General features: G+C 36.4%; 1 protein-coding gene across 2 annotated transcripts in view; it reads left to right on the top strand.

Annotated features, from left to right (window-relative positions):
* Positions 1-18,302, top strand: part of ARHGAP21 (Rho GTPase activating protein 21) — a 75,718-nt gene that overhangs the window by 24,758 nt on the left and 32,658 nt on the right. The window contains exons 4-7 of one of the 2 annotated variants that reach the window (XM_059818452.1): positions 63-141; positions 5,716-5,770; positions 14,468-14,497; positions 15,996-17,946. In XM_059818452.1, coding sequence (XP_059674435.1) covers positions 63-141; positions 5,716-5,770; positions 14,468-14,497; positions 15,996-17,946 — 2,115 coding nt within the window. The remainder of the gene's footprint in view (positions 1-62; positions 142-5,715; positions 5,771-14,467; positions 14,498-15,995; positions 17,947-18,302) is intronic. The other variant, XM_059818451.1, reaches the window with a different exon arrangement.

Here is an 18,302-nt window from a genome sequence, read left to right on the forward strand (position 1 = left end):
ACAAAAATGATCAAAAAAATGTTAGGACAAATTAATTTAAGGTATATCTTTTCCCTTTGCAGGTGACAGAATTATAAAAGTCAATGGAGAAAGTGTTATTGGGAAGACATATTCTCAAGTCATTGCTTTAATACAGAACAGGTAAGATACTAGCATTTAATTACATGCCACGCTTAGTTTTTTTTATACTAAGCAGGAAATGACCACTTATGGTGGTTCTGAAAAAGTCATAGTGTCTTTAAATTTTCCTTAATACACACTCAGTTTTACTATTTCTGTTTTCATGTATTTACTGAATACTGAGAAGGGGTTGAGAATGGGTGTGCTGAATTGTGCCACAATCCTTTTATGTCAGTACTTGCCCCTTGTTAGCAAATCACACTGAGTGCTATAGAGGAAGGTTGTCTGAACTTAAAATAGGCAGATTAAGTATACATATTCCACACATATACGTGTCAATTTAAAAAGAAAATCAGAAAAATCTACATTGCTTATGAGATCTGATAACTAGAAATCAGCATATCTGGTAAAGGAAAAATATTATGTTAGTGCACACCTGCAAAACACCTGCAGTACATCTGGGCTTTCCTCTAATTTTCAGCAAGTTATGAACCTTGCACAGAGTTGAGGAAATGGTAATATTTACTGCTCCTGCAACTCTCAAGGGCTTGTTAAATCATGTCCATACATTAATCTAGGTACTCTTTTTCATGTCTCATACCTGCCTCCATTTTTGCCATTTTCTTGGTGTCAATTTCTGTTCTATAGCAACAAGTTTCCAATATAATAATGAGTTATGTGGAAAAAAGATGTATTATGATCAGCATGGAAAGATGTTTTCTAAAAACATCTCACACGTCACATTCTATTTTTAGTGAATGTTCATGCATTAAGACTTGGTTATGCTTACAGTTAGAAGTAGATTTCAAGATTTCATTCAAAATACATACATCCCAGGTACATTTTTTTTGAAACAACATCTCACATGTCACATTCTGTTTTTAGTGAAAGTTCATGCATTAAGACTTGGTTATGCTTACAGTTAGAAGTGGATTTCAAGATTTCATTCAAAATACATACATCCCAGGTACATTTTTTTTGAAACAACAAAGTTCAACGGTATGACAGGCAAGGTAGACTGAAATGTGTTTTGTGTCATTAGTACTTTCTACACAAGAGCTGGAAAGATGAAATCTATCTTTTTTTATAACCTTTACTGGAGATGACACTAGCCATGTATTGTTTTTTTCCATTTGTATTTGTACAGACAGTAATATTGTACAATAGCGTATACCCGAAACACAGGACATTACTTTACATGCCCAACAGGTACATCAGTCAATGAAATCTCTTACCTTAATCCAAAAAAGAGAGAGACTAATCACATCTTCCAGTGGCCTACACAGTCAGAGATTCTGAACTCTAGGTCTGCCTGTGAATAGTTTTATTTTAAGCCCTGTGAGTGTAGGTAGCAAACCATCCCAGTAGAATGCAGTCCTTGCCCAGTGTAGATAAACCAGGGACACCTGAACAAGGCCTTATCAGTGATTATCTAGGGCAACCAGGAATGGTATAGCCTGTTGTTGCATGCGTTCCGCTAATTTCTATGAGTGTACAGAAGATGAAGGGATGTTATTGTTATTAAGAGAGGAGAACAACTTGTTGTCTTGAGCCAGATGTGTACATCACAGAAGATTGTAACAAAAGGTTATGTGTATCCTTGAGTGTTTTATACAGAAAATATAAACATCAGGAAGTCTTCAGCTGAACCTCTTAAGATAAACAGATAAATATTAATTCTGATCCATAAAGAGAGCTCATACTCCAGGTCAGGTGTATCTTCCCCGTAGCTTTCAGGCAGTTCTTCTCATATGACTAAAGAATGAACTCTCTCTAATTCTTTGCTTGAAAACAGTATTTTTGAGCTTAGAGCAGTTTGTTCTGTGCATAAAGTATTTTATTTCTTGTGCTGCCATTTCATGGTAAGTAAAATTACATTGTGGTGTATGCTTCTTGCTTTAGCATGCTATTCTTATATCAGCATAGCCATCCTAGGTCAGACTGATGGTCTGTTTATGTCAGTATCCTCTCTGGTAATATCCAGTAATGGATTCATAGGAGAAGACTATGAAAACACTGAAAGTAGAGTGTGATATTTGGTCAGATAATACTAGCGCACTTTCCAGAAATCCCTGGTTTAGCAACTTGCCGAACCAAAGGTTTTATCTGCATCGCTTGATTTAATAGTTCTTGAAAGGTTGGTCTTGCACAAGTTCACTTTTGAATGTACTTAAACTCTTCATAGTAAAAATGCCCAGTGACACAGTTCTTGCTCTGTTTTGTGCCTTAACTAGTCTTTTGTCCAGCACACCTTAATTTCTTTAGCAGGCTTTGTGCAGGCAACTTGCTGAAAGGCCTTTTGAAAGGCTAAGTTGTCAGCTGAATTCTCCTTTCTTCATGACTAAAGACAGTTTCGTTTATAGTCTCAGTATGTTATGTGATGGTTTTCTAGACATTTTCATGACTGTATTTTTAATACTGTTTCTAATTACCCTTTCAAACACATTGCTGACTGTAAATGATTATTCTTTTGTAATTTTTCTGATAATCTTCAGAACAGTTTTTAAGGTTACAACACATTTTATCCTCCTTTACCTCTAAAGAAAAAGTTGCCATAGCTGCTCATTATTTCCTACAAAGTTGTTCAATTGTAGCTGTTTGTCCTCATTATATAATGCTGCAGACATCAGAACTTAGCTGGCTTAAATGAAATGATCCCCATAAATTCCAGTGGGACTTATGGATGGGATATAATTCAACCATGTTTTGTATTGTTCTTAGAAAAGTTTCAAGCTGTGTCTAGAACATTATCTTCAATCAGAGCAAAATAGATAGCAAAACTAAACTTACACTGATTATTTCCTCTGGAAGGTGAAGGGCACAACTCAAAAGAATTGCTAGAAATAACTATGTCCTGCAAGATTAATCATGAGACCACTTTTAAGTCTAGGTTTCCTGCTCTTTACCAATAGTTGTTAGTTTGGTCCATTAAGAATTTATTCTCATCTGTTTACACAATCAACTTGGAGATGTGTTTATTACTAATGTAAACTCCATAAATTATTTATGTTTCTAAATAAAGAAACAGATTCTGATTCCCAACCTTTTTTTTTTTTTTAAACTGTGGGGAATTTGAATGATTAAGTCTATCCTGCTGGTTTCTCTTTGCAAATTCTTCTTGAAAGTCTTGGGATTACTCAGAAATGCACACAGTTCAGCTACTGAATTTGTTTCATTAATACAAAATAATGCATTAAAAGATAGTCTTTATGATCACAGTGCATCATAGTACTTTAGTTTGATTCTGAGTTAATAAATTTAAATTTGACTCTGAAAATGTGTAATGAAAGTAATTTGCATGGTATCTCAGATATCTCTCAGCTATCTCTGAGAATTCGCAATACTGTATCTCATATTTTAGTGTAGACTTCTACTTTCTAGTTCATAATTTGTGTGCACATTATATAGTACAATACACCAAAGTATTCTTTAATTCTTTTTGTTTCTGATATGAGAATTCAAAAACATTCTGAGAGCATTTCACAAAACATAAAGTAGGAAGATCCAAATCGTCTCCAGAAGATTCTGCAGGCAAACAGAAATAGAGTAGTTTTTTGAATTATGTATAAAATATTGTTCCTGAATGGAACCCTTTCCTCTTTTTGGATGACTACTAAAAAAGGTGTTAAACTGTGTAAATGGATTTAATCCCTTTTTTTTTTAAAAAAAAAAAGGCAGCCACAAAACACTTATATAAGAGAATATTTGTTCTGTGTCAAATTAAAAGTAGGAAACTTTCCTTTATATTAAAAGTACTTGAAGAGCAACAATGCTAATTACCGTATTTTTGACTTCCAAAGTCTTCATCCTGCAAATAAGCATTGACTATTATCAAACCATAAGTTGCCTAATACAATTTAGAAATACATGCTACCCGCAGGTACAAATCTGAACACTTCATCAGAAATGCCTCAAGCTATGGTATCTCTTTCATATTCTCTTTTTGTTTTACAACTGCTAAATAGTTTAATATCCATACAAAGGAGTTTAGGCAAAAGTCAGATCCTGATGACACTACTTTTAAAGAACAAATTTAAATAGTTTTGATGTTTATGCATTAATTCAAAATGGGAAATGCTGTTGTAAATGCACATAAAGTCAATACTTTTGTGTTTCTTAAAATTCAATATTCTGAAAAATCTTTAGAAGACTTCTGAGGACTTATTTTTTCCTAGCTGTGCATAGATTTAAAAAGAACAACTTAAATCTCTCACTGCTGATTTTAAAATCACTGCTTGCTTTTAAAATTAAAGTAATTTATGCTGCTTGGAGAACACTTTTTTCAGAATGAATAATGGTTTAAGATGATTGTGAAACCAAATACCGTTACTCTGCTATTTTGGAATGCAGCCCTATGTCTGTGGTTGCTAACAAATGGAAAAGGAACCACAAAATAAAAACATTTTTCATATAAGAAAGCATAATAAATAACATGTTACATGTTTGAGAAGATTCCTTTCCTTTCTGCAGAAATAAGAAACTGATGTTCTTTTCAGTGCTTTCATAGACTGGTCTGTGTGTCCTGAAGTTGGTGGCCTGTCTCTGTGCTGGTTTTCTCTTTTCTCAGCAAATGCGTTGTACTGATCAGTACAGACAAGCTAATTTCTAGTCTGATATATCCAGTCATAATCTCTTTATTTTCTGTTTTGTGAGCCTAGTTAAAATAGTCTGTGCAAGCCACCTCTTTTGTAGCCCTTCTTTGTACCTGTTCCAGTTTACATTTAATGAATGTGGACAGACTACTTCTCTATCTCGGATGAGATAATGAATTCAGCTGTTCTGTATCCAATGTTACAAGCATATACTTCTTGCTTCTTTGTGAAAACACTTTTTTCTGTTACATAATAACTGTGGGTTTCACTGTTTTACAATATTTGACTCTGGATAACGAATGTCATACATTCCGTGTCCTGATTTTGCCTGTATTGAAAGTACGTTGACTGAACTATCCGGATTCATGGATCTTTATGCTGCTGCAGCTTTTGGTTTCAGCAATTCAGACTGACCAACTCAGCACTTAAAAATAGCAAGCATTTTTCATCCATATTTTAGATGTCATCTGACTGACTAAATAAGTTTCAAGTTGATTCTGCTAGGAGGTGATTGGAGCAGAAGGGTGTAAGTCAGTGCTTGCCTTGCTATTGCCCCACTTTTCACATGGTGTGGTGTGGTTATGACATTTCCCCAGCAATTTTCGAGTGCTAACAGACTTTCTTCCATTTAAAACTAAAGAGAGACATTTTAACTTGTTTTGTCTGAGAAGATCCAAACAACTAATGTACTTTAGGACTCAGAAGGCAAAAAAGGGGTGGTTGTGGAACAAAACTGACAGAGACAGCGTGTTGGCTTAATACACTGGTTTTGCTGAGAACACAGATGTACTCTTCAGTCAGACTTCTGTTCTACTCTTATTTGCTAAGGCTCTAATGGAAATCAGTGTTTATTTCTGTTGTGTAAAGTAATTTGACAGAGTAGCTGACTGTGGGAGTTTGTGAATGGTTTTGGTCTATGGAAATTAATGCATCATCTTTGTAACAAGAATTGAAAATCTTTTCCAGAAGTTCATGTGCAGTGTTTTTCTTCTATTTCTTTCAGTGACAGCATATTGGAGCTTAGTGTTATGCCAAAAGACGAGGACATCCTTCAATTGGTATGTCTATGAAGCTTATATTCAGACAGTATGTTGACTAAAGAAAAATGTCTTGCTGTTGGTTACAAAGTCTTTGAACTGTGCTACCAGCAAATAATGAAAGAGTTAACATTTATTTCTCTGTCACTCCTTAGATATTTTCCTGCTTGCTTGCCATCCCTGAAATTTCAGAGGAATCCAAATATAGGGGAGAATACCTTCTTCACATGATATTTCTAAGATTCTTTTTTTTAACATGATGCTAGAGGAGTGTTTGTATTTTTATTATATTTTGGATTAGTTTCCTTATGTTAGAATTTATGAATTGGATTGCTTTCTTTAACTAGGTTGTCTCATTCTAAAGAAGTTGGAAATCATTACTAAATTGGAATTGTAAAACTATCATATAGTGTTTAAAATTAGCTTTTGTTAATAACTCACTAATTGTCAGTGGATTTCCAGGAAATAAGCAGGGTGATGAATGGGCTGAGGGTTATTACCAATTTTTTTTAATTGTAACTGCTGTAAATATTTTGTTACACTGGTGCTGATATGTTCTCAATTTGAACTGAGGTCCTGCATATATAGTGAGATAATTCATTCCCTACTTAGTGTCTCTAAGTCCAAAAGAGCTGTGAATAAAATAGGATGTTTAAGTGCATATTGTGAAGAATTAGAAAAACACCTGATGTACTGATACGGTCTAGTTTATTTTTAAGTGGAAGTAGAGGAAAGGAAGAGACAACAAGCAGGGTAGACTTTCTGGTTAGTAGTTGGAAAACTGTATTTTCTAATCCACACAGAAATAGTAAGACTTTACTTTAAATAACAGTTAAGAAAAACCTGTGGGTTTCAGTAGCTGTTTTCCAGTATTAAAGGACAAATTAATGGGTAAAGAAAAAAACCAAGAAATTCTGTTTTGAGCTGAAGTTGAAGATAGAGGCTAGTGTAGGAACTCAGACAGTTAGGCCAAGTCAAGATTATTAGAATAGAAGTGATATTTTGAGAACATGTGATAAATATTTCAGTAATCCAGTACAGAAAACGTTGGGGGCAGAGGGTGAGTTTTGATTGCATGAATAAATGGGAGGGAAAAGCTGGGTTGGTTTTGGGGTTGGGTTTTTTTGTTGTTGCTTGGGTTTTGTTGTTTGTTTTTTTTTAATTGGAGCTGTGAGTATGTAAAAATGCAGGAATAGTTCTAACTTTTGAATTATCTGAATGGCATATGCATCTAATGCAATCTTGTAGCCATAACAGTCTAAGGACCTGGGCAAGGCAAGATTTGTAGGTTTAAAGTTAAACCTTTGTGTTTGTCTGGGTGAGAAGCTCTTAGGCACATTTCCCTCTGCTGATGAAACATGAAGTGCAAGCTTCAGGTGAAGTATAGATGATAAACAATTGATTGGAATTTAACTTGTTGTATCAAGGAATCAGATAATGGGGGTGGAGGAAGAAAGATAGACAGACCTTGCCTTTGGGCTAGAGAAGAATATTAGTAAAAAGGAAATAAGGTCATTCTCCTGGAGGAGATTGAGGAGTAAAGGAAAGAGAAAAAATATCTGCCCGTGGGAGTTCTAGAAAAAAAATATGGAGATATGTGTGGGAATAATTTCCAGGTGTCATTTAAAAAAAGTTTCTTTTGAGTTGTAAGATGTGGTAGAGTTGTGAATTTTGTATTCCAGGCTCCTCTTTTGAAGACAGAGGATGAGGTTTAAGAGGTGAAGTCATGATTTAGAAAAAAAATGCTTTGCATTGCCTCTATAGCTTGTATGAGTTCCTTCTGACAGTTGTTTGTTTGCTGTTGTGTTAGGTTGGTACATGATTATGATACAACATGGAGGAGTTTATGCTCCTGTTTGCTATGATGCATTTGTTTGCGTAAAAGTGGACTTGTCTTGTGGACTATCAATTCCACATAGCATCTGCCAGAGAAAAGCCATGAAGAGACAGATGTTTTCTGTGGTCTGCAAGACTGAGCATTGCGTGTATTTGGGCCTATTGGAAAAGACTTCTGATAGCCACAGTTTGTTCATGCGGTTCTGTCATGGTCTGTTTTTTAGAATATATGTTTTCAGGTGTCAATCTTTGATGGCCGAGTTACAACAGGTGAAGATACAGGTGATAGAAATGAATTGCATCATAGAACAGAAGTCATCAGTTATGGCGTGTGGTTTTCTCCCTTTTAGACCACCACAGAGGACGCTTCTAAAATAAAATTAGCAGTCTTTTGAGACACAGTGCACCACTGTAACTTCAGTCAAATGAAAAATCTATGCAGTTCCTCTGAAGGTGGTGATTATTAATCTTCAGCCTTTAGATGTTAGGATCTGCTGTTCTCATGACAAGATTTGGTGAAGAATTTTGCTCTATTCAAAGCTGAACACTCATGTTTAAAATATTTTCAGAGTAACAGCATAGAATGTTAATCCTTTCACTCCCCGGAAAAGACATAACTTTTTGTTTTCAGCTGAGAAACTGCATGCTTTTTTTTTTTGTTCTTCTATTTTTATCTTTTGATAAGCAAATTCTTATTCCTGAATGAAGTACAGCTCATTTAAGTAAGTGATAACAATAATCTCTGTAGTGGTAGTGTCAGTATAAGTGTGAAGTGAACAATAAATGGTAAGGTACAGTGCCCTTATTAATAGAGGAAAAACTTATACTTCTGTCACTGAAGTTGTGTTATTTAAGTTATTCTAGTATGCTAAAGAATTTAGTTGTGTTCTTTGACATATGTCATAAATTTCACTGTAAATATCTTCAGATGGTATCACTCATTGTAAAGTGTTGGTGTTAAATACTGGTATGCTGTAAAAATAGAAAAACTCAAAGCACTACTGGATATTATAGTAGGAGCTAATGAAAGGTTTATCTAGTGCAATGAGGATGAAATAGTTCCATTATATTCAGGAATGATGCTGGTTGTGGTAACTTTTGTAGTACTTGGCAGTTAACTACATAAAGACCACAGCTGCTTGTTTCTATCCTTAGTTTGCTATTTATATATGTTTAGTCTTCAGAAATATCTGTATATGTCTGTGAACCTCTTGGTATATTACAGAATCACAGAATCAGTACGGTTGGAAAAGACCTGTAAGATCATCGAGTCCAACCTGGGGGGGGGGGGGGGGGGGGGGAACAACAACCACCAAAAAAAAAAAAAAAAAAAACAAAAAAAAACAAAAAACCACAACCACAAAACCCACGCCACACAACAACAATAACAAGCCACAACCCACCCAACACCACACAGCACCATGTCCATCAAGCTACATCCCACAATGAATTTCCTGAAAACAGGGCTTTAAATCCATTCATCAATAGTAACAATGAAGTGGTCTAGTCCACAGGTCGTCGCCCTCTGTGGCACATGCACACTCCTTACTTAGGTTTTCACATGTAATTCCCTTCTATCAGTGAAGCCAGTGTCAGTCGTGTTCGTTCACTGGCATGACCTTGAAAATGTCATTTTGGGGATGGGAAAAAGGATATTTAAAATACCTCTATCCACGAAAAAACTTGACTCTTGACAACTACGAATGTGTTGGGTTTTTTTCATGCTTCTCCTCAAATATGAGATTAGTTTACTTAAAATACTCTCTTTTGATAATTTTGAAACGTTTGTAGGCACGTAACCATTTTGAGACCATGATGAGGAGGAGGATTATTATTATGTTATACTCTCCTCAGTGTTTCAAATTTGAAGTATCTAGATACAATTTCTGTAGCATTCTCAACCTTTTTTTTTACCGAATCTTGGCATCGTGTAGGTTTTAGTACCACTGACTTCATACGAATGGGAAGGCATATTTAGGTCGACTACAAATAGTTCCTTTTCTTAAGTGCATTTAATGGAATTGTTGCTGGTTTGTAGCCTTTGGATAACAAATTTAGTACTAAAAAGTTGTTCAAATTGTGAGACTTTTCAGTCATTCAAAAACTTTTTGTGCTACACAGAAAATACTGAATGTAAAGGTGCTCCCTAGAGAGAGAAAATTGAAATTGGTAAGCCCACTTACAGGTCAGCCTTATTATGACTCTTGTCAATAGTCTTTGTAGTGTCTAATGTATATGTGTTAGGGTGTCCTTAGTGTGCAGGATTTTTTGGACTTTTTTTTTGAGGTATGTTCATGTTGGAATTTGCTTGGTTGCTAATTGTTCCTTGTGTATGTGAAGAATAATACAGCTTACAAGTCACTGAATTTTTAAGTATCGGGCACTTGAAAATATCAATCTTCTAAAAATTGCAACTTTAATATGATCTACATTGGACCTGTTCATTTGGAAGGTTATTTGTAATGTAGCATATCAATGTTTATATATAGGGTTTATTATGTGTAAATATATGTAGATACTAATTTTAAATACATGTGTCTACTTTGTGTATGTGTATATAAACACACATGCTATAGGTAAGTTATCCTGATATTTTTATCTTTTGTTTTCTGGCACTTCCCTCACTGCCCACTCAAAAGTTCATCTTTCCTAACTTTTATCCTACCTCCAACAGTTTCATTTCGAGTAAGTTTTAAAAAATCATTTCATCATAGAAATTGCTAGCAGGTTACTTCTAGTCCTAGGTGTTGTCACCATTAAATTTTAATAGTACACAAATCTGTTGAAACATGCCTTAGCATTCCAGAAAGATCTCTGTAGTTTTATTTACAAAAATATTTTATTGGGCATTCTGTGAGTAATGGTAAATGTGGAAATGAAAGGGGGCTGTTAACTACTATATGTTTTTGATATATTTAGTTCCCTCTTGCATATCTTAATTTACATCTTAAACTTTCCTTAGAATTGCAGGCCATTGATACTGTGTATCGGTAACTGAAAGTTGACCACATTTGAACAGAAACGTTTCTCTTGTTATAGATAGTAGGGGAACAAAAAACCCTAGATGGGAATGACCAGGAAAGTGAGTGAAAGTCAATTGAAGCATATCTTTTCTTTTTTTCCTCTTTCTAGTCAGGTGATACGGAATTTTTCAGTATATTGGGAGTTCTGGACAGAAAAGAAGAGTTTGCTGCTTTGTGATTTCTGCTACTTACAATTTTTGTGGAATTTGGCAGCTCTCAAGGCCTTGTAGTACCCTGAAATTGCCAATGATGCACCTGTATTAAAAAAGAAGAAAAAAGAAAAATAACTTACATAAGGAAATTTTTTCTAGAGTTTTATATGCCCCAGTAAACCTCATGCTTCTGACTGCAGGTCTGCCCACAGTCAACTTCAACAATACTGTCTTTTTTTTCCTGAGACCATCCAGTTGCATCAGACCTAATGGTGCAACATGGCTGTTTCATTGGCAAACCATGAAATATTTTCATTTGCTTTACTTTTAATAAATAGAGATGTTTTCATAAGTAGCTGTATTTAGTCCATTTGTTTACTTTCAGATTTTGTACTGATGCACTTACTAATGTGTGCAGAGGTTAATATTAAAGCTCTGGCAGCAAGTACAGTGGAAGGAGGGGTGTGGTGTGAAGATGTAGTGACCTAGAAGAGACTTAAACTTTGTTATCTAATATTGCATATGCTAGAAAATTCCATTTGCATCAACTCTCCATTTAGACTAATATTTACAAAAAACTCTCTTACACAGCTTGTATTTGGAATTTAAATTTCTTGGGCTTAAGGCTTAAATTTTATATACTAAAATTTCACTGCCATTGGGAAGAAAGGGTGTGCGTTGTGTGGGGTGGTTTATTTTGTTTCGTTTGTTTGTGGGTTGGTGGTTTTGGTTGGTTTTTCTTGTTTGGTGGTTTGGGGGTTTTTTTCAAATAATGCTATCTGACTGTAGTGTTTGCCATGACTCAGAGTAAAATGAAACCACTTGAGCTGTATTACTAACATCCTTGCCAGAGCAAACTAACTGGAAAATGGTTCCTTTTAAGACAGCTGAAAACCTTTTCGGGTGTGCAGTTCCCGTCCTCATGCTAAATGTGAGAATAAGTTAGGGCTGAGGAAGAGAAGAATTTAGTAGTAAAGAAATATAATCTGAAGCCAAACTGGTTGGAGAAGGAAAGAAGAATGCCTCAAGCTCAGTCTTGCAAGGTGCTGGGCACATTAGCTTCTGATTCATCAAAATGCTTATCTCCAATTTTGCAAGTAGTTCGGTTGAAATCAGTGTTGTTGTTAATCTTGTTGTTAATCCTTCAGTGAAGTGTAGTGAAGCATACTCATCTTCAGTGAAGCCTATGCCTATGTGATTTTATGGATTTGGACTTCAGAGTTTAGGACGTATGGTTGGCTCAAGGTCTTGAAAAGTACAGGGTTTCACCGTGATTTTTACTAAGACGTCGGCTTGTACGTCGTCCTTGTACGTTGGCTGTCATTATTCTAACACGCAAGCAAAACCCTTCAGCTGAATTTGAGGGTTTAAAAAATATCTTGTAGAATGCTTTATTTGCTTAAAATTTATTTTGCATATCATACGGCATGAATGTATTACCTTACCAGTTAAACCCTTAATGGGCTAATGGTTATACAAATTCGCAGTAAGAAATTAATTCTTTGCCATAGGAGTTTGCAAACTTGGTGCAAACAAAACCAGATTGCAAGGTGGGGAAGAAATTGTACCCAATAACTGGAAACATGCTGAGTTCTTACTGTAAGCGCAGCAGTTTTCTTCTAGTAATTGTTGCAGAGCTGTTATCCATCAAAGCTGTTAATGTCACTCTAAATTGTTGTATTTGTATGGTGTATTACTATAATTGCCGTTGTTTTGAGAAGGTGGGAAAGAGCTCATAAAACATCAAAAGTGATTCCCCAAAGTGATTCCCCAACCCCCCCCCACCCCAATCGTGTTGGAATTTCTGAATAACCGCTGAGTACCCAGCTCCTGTAGGAATTCAAGTGGCTTGGCTGGTGTCTAGTTCAGGACCATCACTGATCTGGATATTAAAAAAAAAAATATTTTTTTTTTTTTAAGTTGGAAGGCTTTTTTCATTTTTAAGGCTTTTTAAAGACTTAAATTTAAGTCATACCCTAATGGCTTTTTTATGAGTATATGCTCTGTTGCAGTCACTGAAAGATTACGGTAGTATTTCCACATACTCTATCATTTGAGGAACGAAAGGGAGAAGAGAGTAATATTCAAACTTTTAGATATAGTTGTGGCATATGTTAAGTATCAAAATAGTGTATGAATGCTAATAAGTATATGAGTGTACGTCACATTTTTAGTCTCTAAATGTCTTCTAAAAATTTAACCATCACCTGGTTAAAGCAATTAAAATATTTTATAGTAAAAAGGCTGATAATGCATCATTCAGTGTGACGTTATTCAGAATGGATCTTTGCATTTCCTTATAAGTTGCAATATTTCTCTGTAGGACCTTCATCAGAATTATGAAACAAAGATATTTAATATTCCTTTGTGGAAATGTCACAGCTCCTGTTTATAAACTTTCTCTTTCTTGGAAGAAAGTTCAGCTTTGTTTCAGTGATTTCTTGGGAAGTGGGTGGAATGAGGCTGAAACAAAGCTTTTTCCTGGTAACTCTGTCTTACTGAGAACTGGTGATCTGTCTGTCCGGATATACCTGCACTCATGGAAACATACTGTTTATTGGGGGGAGGGAGGAGAAAGCCTAGCTGATGTCATTTTGGACCCTATGAGAATTCCGTCTTTTGAAGAAGATGTTTTAATATGTGTGATGAATTTTGTCAGAGGCTGAGAACTGATTTTTATACTCATTTGTAGTCTTCAGCTACGATCAGATCACACCAGTTTTGGAATTTAGCCTTTCTGCTGTCAAAGTCAATGAAGCACTGTTTGTCATGGGCATGTTTCACAAAAACATAAAAACAGTGTATTTTATATTGGTGTAACATGTGCTTATCCCAGGTTTTGAACTGGTTTATTAGCTGAAGAAAGTAATAATTGTTTTCTGATTGGGGGGAATGATTGTTTTTGTTTGTCTTGCATGCCCGTAGTTTCTTGCTCTATCTGTTTTTTGGGTCTTCAGCATCTTTTTCCAATTGTCTTCTTTTTTTTAATTTCTTTTTTTTTTCATTTTAGAGCCTATCAAGATCTTAAATAACCATTTATTAAAGATTTATAAATACTTATCTTTTTATGTTCCATCCCTCCATTAAATGTGCCAGTGGAAACCTGGCTTGATTTTTTTTTTTTTTTTTTTTTTTTTTACTATAAGTGGAGGAAAAAAAAATACAGATCACATGAGTAGAGTGTTTCTGCAGCATCATTCCTCTAATTTCAGATGTACAGCATGAAAGCAGCTGCAGTCAGCTGACAGCTTATGGTCATGTTCAGATATATGTGGGGAAGGGGCGTGCTTTTTAAATGCATAATAAAGTTGTTGTTTCGTCACCAGGAAGCAGGGATGGTAGCAGCCCAGGGGAAAATGAGAGACAGTAATGTTGCTGTGTAGTGGAAGGGAAGTCTTGTTCCACAGAGCCAGAGCTCTCTGCAGGCAGCTGTAGGGATGCACTAAGCCAAAATGGCACAAATGTATTTTGCTTTCTATAAGGGTAGAGGGTAAATGCGAGGAGCAGATAAAAGCCTGAGATGGACATGCTCGCAAGGAGGGTGAAGTTATTTTTTATTCTCTACAGCCCTTTACCTCTTTTGGTACCTTCCAGTGAAATCAGTGTAGTTGTATTTTTAGCTTGCTGTATCCAACATCAATATGACAACATAATTCTGTCTTTACATCTGTAAGCAGCTTTTACTATGTTTTCCTGTTTTCTGCCAGCTGCAGTTTACAAAGGATGTCACAGCACTGGTAAGAAATGTACAGTAGCCATTTCGCTGATGGGTTTTGTAAGGCATGTTTTTCTTAATGATTTGTGAGAAGAATATGAAACAGCAGGTTTGTTGGAAATGACCTAGATAGCCTGAGCTGAATTTTCTTCATAATGCTAATCTCTTAATTTGTGGTTTATGCCTGTGTTGTTTGGGCGGTTTTCTCTCAGTGTGCTTTAACGTTTTGCACTACACTAATGCTCGGTGTAACATTGCAGCAGTATTGTAAATGCCTCGCCCTCCTCTGTACTTTGCTCTGTATTAATTTTATGGCTGCACTGGGGCTTTTATAACCTGTCTAGTGTTAAGACAGGACACATTGATATTCTGGAATTGAGCATGTTATGATTTGGACAGGAAATGCTGTGATATGATACCATGCCTAAGCGTGTAAAAGCCCTGAGAAATCATTTTAATATTCCTTTGCATTGGCAGGCTCTGCGTTGGCTCTTCATTTCATTATGTTTAAACTGAACAAAGTCATGCTAAAGTTTTTCAATAATAGGATATTGTTTAAGTATGGTTCTCATTGATTTATTATTTTGAATGTTCTGTTAATTTCACAATGATAAATGCTGCTTTTCTAAAAGGCTACAGAAACATACTAAGTGTAATATAACCATTTTTTCTCAGGAGTCAGGCTCTTAAACATGCAAATAAATGCACTAAAGAAATTAATTTGAGATTTTAGTTTGTGTTTTAATAGTGTGTGGACAGTAGTGGGTATGTATGAATTTTCATACTGTTTGTACCTTGAAGTTAAAAATGTTACATATTATTAATATTTTTGCAGTAACATTTGTGTGCCATGTACTGGCTGACTCCTGTAAAATTTAAGATGACTTACAGGTTGTTGGCTCACAACAAAGATGTTACTGCTTCAATTTATTCATTTTATGATTAGAAACAGTAGCTTTTATGTAGAAGACATCTTAGAGGAGTGTGTATATGTATATTTGTGTTGTACTTTTCATATTTACTACATTAAGTGAACAGAGTTCTTTTATACATTAAGGGAATAGAGAATTTTCTAGTGCTAGTTGAATTTATTATGCAGCATTTTACCTTGTCGATTGCTGGGAAATTCCAGTTTCCAGCAATGTGCTGCTTAAATGGGAAGAATATGTGAAGCATCATGATAGAAAGCAAAATTAAGGGGGAGAAAAATACTGTGTTTTGTGCTCATGGATTTTGGGAAACCTGCCTCAGTGTGCCCTACCTGCAGTATTTCCTAGAATTGGTCATCATTTTTTTAATTGTTGAGGGAGGGAATGTATGTAATGATTTTGCTTGTTCTGTTTTGGCTCACAAAGGGGATGGAATGCTATTTTTATCTTTTTAATGAAGATTTTATCTAAAATGATAGTGTGAATTTTGTATAGTGTTCCTTTTCTTGAAGCTTGATCATGCAAATGCTAGATAGTGAACTTTTCCCTCTCCCTCACTACTTGAATACTCACTTAATCTTCTCTCCACAGGCGTATTCCCAAGATGCCTACCTGAAAGGCAATGAAGCCTACAGTGGTAACGCCCACAACATACCTGAACCACCACCAATATGTTATCCACGCCTGACATCCACAGCTTCTGTAATGGCACAAGCTGGTGACAAACTATCTTCTGACTTCTCACTGGGGAAACAGCAAGTCAGTAGACCAGTACGGGCATTGACACAGCCAGAGAGGGCCTACAGAATGGAAATACAAGTGCCTCCATCACCAACAGACATTGCAAAATCAAATACAGCTGTGTGTGTTTGCAATGAAACTGTAAGGACGGTTATTGTGCCTTCTGAGAAGGCTGTAGATTTGCCATCTTGTAGAAATAATCATGCTGGTCCATCACACAGGACAGAGGAAGTAAGATATGGCTTAAAAGATCAAACCAGTCTAAAAGCACGGACTACGTCACCATCTTCTTCTGTGTCCCCTGCCATTGTACTTCCCCAGACTCCAATAACAAGGCCAGCTGATCCAGCTGGAACACTAAGTAAAGCTTCAAATTATGTAGTACGTCCAGAAGGAATCCCAAGCACTAGACCTCCTGCTCAAGCCACAGACTCACCCTCAGTCTCTACTAATCATTACAGTTCTCCAACATCCCACCAGCATATAGACTGGAAGACCTACAAAACTTACAAAGAGTACATTGATAATAGGCGCATGCACATGTATGGCTCCCGAACAATACAGGAAAGGTTAGATAGTTTAAGAGCAGCTTCTCAGAATACAACTGATTATAATCAAGTGGTGCCAAATCGCACAGCTTCACAGGTACGGCGCAGGAGCACCTCTCACGACAGGGTTCCACAGTCTGTTCAGATCCGACAGAGAAGCGTATCCCAGGAGAGACTTGAAGATCCTGTGTTGATGAAAGAGTGGCCACGAAGTGCTTCACAAGATACTCTAACTTCACCTTCAGTTAACGCTAGGAGTCACAGGGCTCGGTCGTGGGATTATCTCAGCAAACAGGGTGAAGTGTTAGAAAATTTTCATTCTGAGAATCTGATTGCAGATACTAATGGAGATAGGAGAAAGACTTACAAGTGGACAGGGTTTACCGAACAAGATGATCGGCGAGGTATTTATGAGAGATCTCGACAGCATGCATTTCATATGTCCCTTCGAGGTCAAAATTTTTCTATGGCTCCGAGTGCTTATATTTCAGACAACAGGAGAACAGGTAGTAGAGCTTCTCTGCCTGGTTCTCATTTTCAGAAAGTTCCACCAGATATAAAAATGTTACAGCTTTCTCGAGATTTGCAAACTCCTGGGGGAGTTTCAAAGCCTACAGCTGTTTCACAAGAGACATTGTCTCTCACACCAGCCAGAAGTTCTAAAAGTAGCTCTTTGAAGAACTCTGCTCCCTATGCAGCAAAACCATCGTTTCCTCTTAACCAGGGCCTGGATGCTATTGCCAGCAAAGACCAAAGAACAGTAAATCACTTGCATCAGAGTGGTCTGTTAAACCAACAGTCAAGGATCCAAGCAGAAGGTGCCCCGGATCACAAAACAGAAACTGGCAAAACCATCCAACCCTCCTCTCTGTCTCCAGCTTCTGCCAAACTTGTTCAGCCAACAAGTGAGAGTTCAACTACCTCTGACAATGTAGATGGTTCCATCAGAAAAAAGATTCATGATTTTGAAAGGGAAGATGTCCATGAGCCTGAAATTCTGCAAACGGATGTTCAGGGAAATGACAAAGACATGGTGGTCATGCGGGACAAATTACCTTCTGGCCACCAAACTCCACAGCCTTTGAGGCATCAGTCCTACATTCTTGCTGTAAATGACCAAGAGGCAGCCTCAGACACTACCTGTTGGTTACCTAATGATGCTCGGAGAGAAGTCCACATAAAAAGAATAGAAGAAAGGAAAGCATCAGGTTCCAGCCCACCTGGTGACTCCTTGGCTTCTATTCCGTTTATTGGTGAGTTAAGCTATTCCAGTGTACATAAAATGCTTTTATCTGCTAAAGATGATGGAGAGCACTGTGCCAGGTAGCTGACTGCTGTTCCTGTAAACCCTGAGGTTGAGGGGCATGGGGGCTCTGTTCTCATCTACAGTAATATTAGGTTGGTAAAACTAAAAATAATTCAGTGGAGGAAAAAAATGTTTTGTTTGGAGTCCTGGAGGATCAGTGTAAAAAAAAAAGCCTACAGTGATTTATTATTTTTCTAGAATTTTCCTTAACGCCTTGCAGAAGTCTACATTATGTAATTGCATCTGGTTATCACTCCACATAATGCTCTGATATTATGTATATGGCCAGCTAGCATTTGCAGC

Source organism: Gavia stellata, chromosome 6, assembly GCF_030936135.1.
Source record: "Gavia stellata isolate bGavSte3 chromosome 6, bGavSte3.hap2, whole genome shotgun sequence".
In the NCBI taxonomy this organism is placed as follows: Eukaryota; Metazoa; Chordata; class Aves; order Gaviiformes; family Gaviidae; genus Gavia; species Gavia stellata.